This window comes from Micropterus salmoides, unplaced genomic scaffold (assembly GCF_014851395.1).
Source record: "Micropterus salmoides isolate LMB-PRFRI ecotype aquatic unplaced genomic scaffold, ASM1485139v1 Ms_hic_scaffold_375, whole genome shotgun sequence".
Taxonomy (NCBI): Eukaryota; Metazoa; Chordata; class Actinopteri; order Centrarchiformes; family Centrarchidae; genus Micropterus; species Micropterus salmoides.
Genome location: NW_024043095.1, coordinates 3,748 through 12,396, shown reverse-complemented (window position 1 = coordinate 12,396; position 8,649 = coordinate 3,748). Strand labels below are relative to the sequence as shown.

The following is an 8,649-nucleotide window of genomic DNA, read 5'->3' as shown; positions in this document are numbered from 1 at the left end:
GGAGGCATGTGTTAGCTAAACAGAGGGATAAAGTGACAGGGCCGAGTGACAGAGAGAGCAGGAGGAGAGTGGAGGTGAAGCAGTAAGCATGAAATAGCTCAACCTGTAGGGAGGGTGGGGACACTGGGGACGCAGGGGACCTGTAGCCACCACTTTCTGAAAGCATTTGTTAAAAATGTTCTGAAAAATGGCTTGCACCAAGAAATGTTGATTAACAAATAAAAATGCCATGAGAATGGTTTATTTGCAGAATAATAAACCATCAGTGCAATGTAAATATAGAAAAAACCTTGCGTTGTAAAAGTAACTTAAAAATAATAAGCTACTGATTACTGCATTATATTTTATTATATTTTTATATTGTGAATTGTCACCGGCCACCTGAATTTTGTGCTTCCCTTTATAAAAATAAACACTTTTTTTTTTTACCATACCAGAATGCAGGAAATGAAGTGTTTAATGCTAAAAATCTTGCAGGGGTGGACCCCCAGACCCCCCTATCAAACATTTCATCTATAAATATTTTTTGAAATAGTAGGCCTATTAAATACATATTCTTGTCTTGTAGTTATGGACAACAATCTTGTGCAAATTTTACATCTCAGTGTTTCATCACACCCCAAACCTGAACCCCTAAATGGATCAATGGTGTATTTGTGAGTGGGTGTCCGACATTTTGGTGGGCCGCCTCGGCCAAAAATGCCAGTGCCAAGTTTTTGTCCCAGTCCAGCCCCGCATCAGAACAATTTGTTAGAATAGGAGACTTGACTCTCAAAGGTCCACTACAACCTGCAAGGCAAGAGTCACATGACTGAAGACATCAGTAGGCTTTTCTTTGTAAGAAAAATTTACAACACATGTAATTCAATAATCCATTCCAGATCAAATGTATCCATTGTATGATATTTACACTGTTAGGATTAAGCCAGATTTTTGCTCCCGACTAATATTACAATCAGGCCGACTTTCTGCCAGATCAGATGTTGTTAAACGTGCAGTTTGAGGGGGGTCACAACACCTGATTAATTGTCCATCAACACTGTCAGAAAATCATTTATTTGCAGGTCAAAATTTTGGGTCAGCTGTTATACCAATTTGGTTTGCTTAAAAAAGATCAGCTATAAACTTAAGTGAACTGAAAAACTGATCTTGACTGAGACTGCGCTGTGCTATAAAACGAGGGTCACGATATGGTAACCCTAGTTCTATAAGCACAGGCGGAGCCCTCTACTGGACTCTAGGGTACTACCTCCTCCAATCACATGCACGCACTTGCCCACTGAAATTTTATCGTGCATGTAGCTGACCAATAGGACGTCGCTACCGATACGTAGCGGAGCCTGTGTGAGATAGAACTGAACTTTCTGTTCACAGTGGAATAGCACAAAGTAATGCTGACTTAGAATGACATTAACAACAATAGTAATCATTTGATTGCAGAGGTTTTGTAATCAGCACAGTAAACTGCAGCTTAAGTTGCTGTCAGTCTTCAAAAACAAATTTCCCTGTAGTTCCATGTAGTTGGTTCATAGCAACTGTGAACCCTCAATGGCATACATAAAGCAACATGGGGTAGATTTTTTTCTGCAACTACAGGGGTGAACACAGACAACAAATGTGTTAAGGTCCATGTTAAATGGAACAATGACTTCAATCAATCAACTGTAGCACTACTGATCATCTGCCTTGTACCACTTTAAAAAGATATAAGCAAAAAACAGACCGGCCACAGTGACATAGACAATGAAGAAAACTTTGTTGATTCTTTTAGCCACTCTTGTCCAGTAGCCGGGCTTTTGTTCTTCCTTCCTGCTGTTGAGGAGCACTGTCAGTGTTTTCAACACCTCCCTCAGGTCATCTGAGACCTTTTCAGAGTCATGGGACTCCTCTGTCAATTTGCTGCTGCTACCCTGCAGAGATAGTAAACTGGTAATTAATGAGATCATGGAACACAAGATTGCATGCTGCTATATTTAACACTTTAGTTTTTGTGTTTATAATATTGGGAATAAAACGGTTGGTCCAACCAAATTACAAACAAACATATTATCTCACTTACTATTATGGTATCTGATGTCATGCAAATTGTTTTTGGGTTGGTTTTAAGATAAGCCCAGCCCTGCCCTAGCCCGACAACGTCTGCAATTTTTCAGTGTGAGCCTGACCCGAGACCGACATCAATATCAAGCTCTCTCTGATGCACAGTCTCTGATGCGCGGTCTCTCAGATATACGCACACACACACGCTCCAACTTCTCCCTGCTCTGCTTGGTCAACTGTCCCTACATGCCTATTGCTCAGGCTTTGTAGAATATTGGCACCGTATGACGTGTATTTGATACTTTTTTATACAAGTAATATTCTGTGTGAAATAAATAAGCTGTTTCATAGTAGCCTATTTCAGTTTTGTGCAAGAGGAATTAAGGGCCCGCTTCACATTTGGTCTGAAAGCACCATTAACCCCAGTTGCTCCAGAGGCGTGTGACCTCTGGCATAAATAGCAATTGTAAGTCATTAACTGTTACCACAAATACCAAAAATTGGAATGCCTAACATTAACTGTTGTTGTATTAATTACTGTGAATTAAGTTTGAATTTGTCGTTCCATCATATTTTAACAATTAATTGGTTTCTGTTCTATGAGTATAGGCTTCGCCCTCTAAGAGCTGTCGCTATTGGGTTCATCCCGCACATGCGTAGTCCTGAAGATTTCTTTCGCGCCCATGTGCCGTGCACGGGACTCTCTCAGGTCCGCAAATAAGGTATATATTACCGGCGAGACAAGAGATCTGCTCCCCTTTTTTCTTCACCGCTGCATAGCAGTCACTTCAGAGAGCAGAGTAGCATCTAAAGAGCAATTTCTCCTACTAAAGAGCTTTCCTATGGCTACTCACCGCTCTACCGTTGAGGTCCGCCGCTCGGAAGGAGTCCGCCTCTGCCCGTCCTGCCACGCCGGCTACATCATGGGGTTTGATCTCCACGCCCGCTGCGAGACCTGCCTCGGTCCTCAGCACGCTGGCCTGGCTCTGAATCCCCGGGCCTCGTGCCCCTACTACACACAGCTGCCCTTGGAGGAGAAGCGACGGCGGGTCGACGCCTTCGCGGCCCTGCAGGAGGAGGAGGATGACTATGCTAGCTGGGCTAAGCCAGTTAGCTTCACGGCGGACTTGCAGGGCTTGAGTCCTCTGACCAAGCGGCCCAAACAGCCCCGCTGTTGTCCCTCTTTCATATTATCATGAGTGAATCGGTGGTTAAGCGTTTAAGAGGAGTGAGAGAGCGCCACAGAGGGATTTACCACTTGTGCTGCGCGCTCTGAGCAATCCCCCTTTGAGCCACTGCCGCAAACTTCTCTTAGACTGCTGTCTTTGAAGACAGCCCTCCTTTTGGCACTGACCTCTGCTAAGAGGGTGAGCGATCTGTGCGGTCTCTCAGTTGCTCCATCCTGCCTCGCTATCAGAGCTGACGGGAGGCTTCCCTGTAAAGGAGCCTTTTCAGATATACGTCATTTTAAAATATAACGTTACAGACAGAAATCACTGTGCGGGACGGATGAAACACAACGACATACATTTAAATAGTTTTTTTAAAACTTTAGGATGTGTTAAAGTACTAACTAATGTTTTATGTGATCACGACCATGGCACATGGAACAATAAACCCAACTCGTCATTCAAAAAAAAAGATCGCTTGAGTGAATTTACTTTCCGTGATTGAAAACAGCTTCTTTCGTATAACTCTGTGAAAGTGTGACGTATCCACCTGATTTTTCCCTGTTCTGTTAAGTTCTGTGGACTGTACGTGCTGAGGTAGTTTGGCATATCAGACGTGTATGGTCTCTGAGAAAATCGCTGTGTTTCATTCGTCCCGGCTCTCCCCTACTTTGCGCTTTAGCTAATTATGTTAATTGTCCAACATATGCAAGTTAGTATCAAGATGTTTCTCAATGCTGGGGAACCATACTATACATTTCTAGCATAAAACATTTACAGATTCACCTTGCTGGCAAGCAATGTTGTATGTCGTCAAGTGTTCAGAAGGAAATCTGAGGTTTTTGCTCACAAGGATTTATTTTCAATACTTTCACCTCATTATTTCCTCATTAAGTCTCCTTTAATTTGGGTGAACCAACCACTTAAAGGGAAAACCTTTGTGTGCTAACCTCTTTGGCCACTGACAGCAGTTCAGATTGAGATTTAACAGTAGACACGTCACAGGCAGACCCACTTTGAGTCCATTTCTTGTCTGAAAGGATATGTTTCACACAAAGATGGTTGTATATTCAAAATAATATAATTAACCAGTGTGTTAAGTTGTAAATGTGTCAGTGAGTACTCAAATCCTAAAGGCGTACAACTTAATATTATATTTTACTTTCTATAAAGATCAGTAATAACGGTAGTAAACTGAAAAACAAGTAGAAATCTATGCTTAATCTCACCTCTCAAACAGCTGTGTAAGTTGACACTGCCATGTTTGTCCCCACAGTCCTCACTCAGGCTTTGGTCTTTGTTTGCCTCATTGTCTTGGGATGCAGAGTGTTTGTCCATCAGATGCATCACCAAAATCGTCTCCAGGAGGCTGAGCATCATCAATGCAAAACTCCCAATACAGTAAGTCACTAAAGGGAGGAGGCAGCATCATTAATGGACAAATAACACTGAGTCAGCATGTGCTCTGTACTCTGAGCTCCTTTACCTATAAGTGGAATCTTGTCTGACGTGGAAGGCAGAATTTCATTCAGAATAAGTTGTAACACAGTGACAGCAAGCAGCACAGTGACCTTGAAGCTGAGCTTCTCGCCCCCTCTGTCTGAGATCAGGAAGGAGGACAAGTCCAGACACAAGAAGAACAGGACAGGAAGCATGAAGTTGACAATGTGCAGGAGAGACCGCCTCTTCATGGTGATCTGTGAAATAATTTTTAAGGGTCAGGTGGTTAATCTGCCTACTCCTATACTTTTCAGCTTGCAGTATGTTTCCCTGCCCGTCTCATTTGTTCTTTAGGTTATTGCAAGGGATTTACTTAATGTACATTACCTTCACAGTAACAAGCAGCAGACAGACACATCTAGCAACTAGGTGGCAAACATAGTGAAGCATTTAGCAGCAGCCAGATATTTTTCTAAGTAGCTTGTAGGGACCAAAAACAGAAATAGTGCACAAGGAGCAAATCAAAATGGCAAAAATTGTCTTTTACATGTCAGAGTTGATCATGTTAGTTAATTTTGTAAATGTTTAAAGGGGACCTATCATGCTTTTCCATTCCATTTTGTGGCATATTTACAATGTTAAAATGACAGGTGTCAAACTTCAAATAATGAGGTAAAGGTATTTAAAAGAAATCCCTGTTCTGAACACCAGATTTCTATATATGGTCATTAGCTCCAAGCGCAGAATGGCATCCTCCTGCCAACTTGGTAAACACAGAAGACAATGGCCAATCAGAAGACAGCATCTACAGCATGTTTCAGACAGAGGCTATAATTGGTCATCTGCAGCTAACACTGCCTCTTTTATGTGAACACGCTCACAGCTGGATTGGGAAACCCTGGGTTGAGTTAACGAGTTGATAACCAGCTTTGTGGCATCACTTATTCTGACCGCGATTGTTAGGGTTAGGTAAGCCAGATAACTAAAAGATATCCTGGTGTGTTGAACTCACATTGTGGTACAGGCCATTGGTCAGAAAGGCCACCTCCATCTTGGCCAACCCATCCTACCCTGTACCAGGAATTCCACCTTCCACCCTCTGGGTGGAGCTTTGTGGTCAGGAGAGATGGAAAATAGTTTCAAGCTCTGGATTTTTGTATTGAGAAATACTTACAGTGTAAACAATCATGCTTTGTTCAATGCCAAGAGTGCTGACATTTTTGTTGGTGATGCTCATGTTGATGAACAGCCACTCGTACTGGGTCCGCATCAACTTGTGTGACCACCTTAGGACTTCTGAAGGGCCTAAAAGTTCATGAAGCTGTATTTCCTCGACTGTGTTGGGAGATAAAAGTAAAACTGAGGTTTCTTCAGCAGCTCAACAAAGGAATGTATAAATATGGCATCTTCTGGTGTGTGCTCATGTGACAACAGTTAAGACATTACAACAAGACATACAAGAACATAACAGATTACAGGCTCACCAGAGTGCATGACAGACTTGAAAGATAGGTCACAGCTCTGAATGTCAAACGGGAATTTGTAAACTTGCATCTTGCAAGTGCTAACCAACACCATATCATTCAGACGTCTGACCGTACCGGAGTAAAAAACTCTGAGAAAAGGACTCGGAGGAGCCTTATCCATCTCTGTCCTGTATGAGAAATCACACACAATGACAAAAGCTTTATGTTTCAAATTAAATTATACCTTAAAACAAATCTACAGCATGACGCAAATTATTATTTTAAGTCTTAAACTTATTTTTCTATAAATATAGAAAATGTTATCTGCCTGTACTAACATTTTTGTAAATGTTTTATTCATACTGAATTACTGTACTTATTGGGTACATGTATGGTGGCCCAGAGGTGTCATACAAAAGCCACAACACAAATACATAAGCCACAAGTCAGTGTTTGTTTTGTCCGTTCAGGGCTACTATGGAAAAATGGCAGTGACATGACAGACTCCATGGGAAAGGACATGCTCCCTATGTAGATATAAAGGGTTCATTAAAGTGTAACACAGAGAAGTTGAGTTTGCCTTGCACTGGATTAGGTGTAAAGACAACTACAATCACCTAAATTTACATATTTGTAATACATATTTTAAATAAACACTGCATTGAAAATGTGATTGCATTAATATTTGGTATCCAAATGCTTGAGTTTTTGTGCCATTTCTAAACAGTAATATGAGACTATATCACCAGTTACTGTTGTGAGTCTGCAGATTTGTGACATGCAAATACAGTACATTAAAACTTACATCTCTTCAATAGTTATATCTGGCATCCACAATGCTTCAGTAGGAATTGATAAATAATAAAGTCCACAAAAATGTTCTGGATGCCACTTGATGTGTTCATTTTCCCAAGCCTACACGGGTAAACAAGGGAGGGAGGAGATAAAGAATGAAGGAGAGAAAGAGAGAATAGATGCAATTTAGAGAGAAAAAAAAAAAGGAGTTTCCACTAAAGATAGGCAGGTGAGAATGATCAAAAAGATCTGTCCATATAAGAGAGAACTCACCATATAAATCCAAACATAAGGAATGAAAGTCTGGTCAATCTCCCTCTATGAGGAAAGAAACACAGTATGTGTGAAAATCTTTTCCACAGCACAACTATCATCATAAGCTGACCATACACACAGCAAAACTGATAAAACAAAGCGCTGTGCTGGTTTTTAATATAAAAAACAGTTCACACAAATCTGTCTTCAACACAACGCAAGTTTAGTTAATACACATCAAATCTAAGCACAAAACCCCAAAAGGCCACACAGTGCTCCAAATTTGTTAATTAGGGATCCAAGCCCGAGACGGGCATGGGAACCCTATTGTAATCCTAAAGATTTTTATTATTCTTCCGCCGCTAAAAGTGATACTGCAGCCTAGACGGCAAGTGCTACAGATGCCAAACTCATAGGGTAGGTCCAAACCCACGCGAGTACCTCATGTGCAACAATTCACACACTTCTACCTCTAGACGGCGCTATAAGCAAGATAATTGCGTTTGGGCTTCGAACTCCTGCATACAAAGGCGCATTTCAAAAACCTTATATCCACATGTGTTCAGGGGATTGAGCTGAATCTCCCGCTATAGGCCACGCCCACTTCCACCGCCTAGATTTTATTTTATTTTTTTCCACAAAAACTGAAAAACCTATTTTAATCAACTCCTCACCAGCAGTAAGTCCAATCAGCACCAAAATCTGGACCAAGCTGATAAAAGTTTGTTGAGGAAATTTTGATCTGCGAAATTATTTCAGAATAATAAGCTAAGAAATGTTTGCAAAAAACTCTAAAAACAGGAAATAACATTACTCTTTTACTCATAGTTCTGTTTTTTGCAGGCAAAATGTTTCTGTGTTTGTGAATTATTAAACAAACAAAACCATCTTAATTTTGGGTTAAAATTGAATTAAAATTGTTTGTAATGGGTATTGTGATGGCCACAGCCGTGGCCTCACAACCAGATGAAGAGCACTAACCTCATGAGTTTATGCTGTGTTCTTTAGGATTAGTTTATATACCTTCTTCATACACATTAGATATTTGTTGCAAATATTTATTTGGTTACAAATAAACTTACAGGACACTTAGTTCATTTCACATTCACAACATTATTTAGTTGACTATACAGAAGCATCTTTTTGGAGTGCGCACCATTAGTTACTTTTGGATTGTCATTTTGTTATAATTTTGTTTCTGAGTTTACCAGTGTTGGATGCCACACCCAGGAGAGATCCAGGAAGTCTGCTAAAGTGTTGGTGCTTGGAGCAGGAGTAGCTTTATAGGGGAGGTGGCCTAATTGGACACTACCACTGCTTGCTATGTCTGGGGGGTGGTTTTATTCTCTCCTTAAATATTTTGGGGTTTAGATTTATATTATATTTGAGTATTTTGAGTAAAGGTTAATTAAATGTTCATTTCTTTTAGAATAAGTTTTTAGGTAGGTTTTGTAGTTATGTAGTAGCGTTGTGGTTGTTAGTCT

At 40.7% G+C, this 8,649-nt stretch overlaps 1 protein-coding gene across 1 annotated transcript; it reads right to left on the bottom strand.

The window, feature by feature from the left end:
- Positions 1 to 483: 483 nt before the first annotated feature.
- LOC119884884 (5-hydroxytryptamine receptor 3A-like) lies at positions 484 to 7,030 on the bottom strand (the record flags this gene model as incomplete). The annotated part of the gene is made up of 7 exons (XM_038695164.1): positions 484 to 1,910; positions 4,160 to 4,242; positions 4,439 to 4,618; positions 4,696 to 4,906; positions 5,824 to 5,984; positions 6,134 to 6,303; positions 6,921 to 7,030. Coding segments are annotated over 7 exons (1,155 nt in total), but the record flags the coding sequence as incomplete, so codon positions are not given.
- Between the last annotated feature and the right edge of the window lie 1,619 nt (positions 7,031 to 8,649).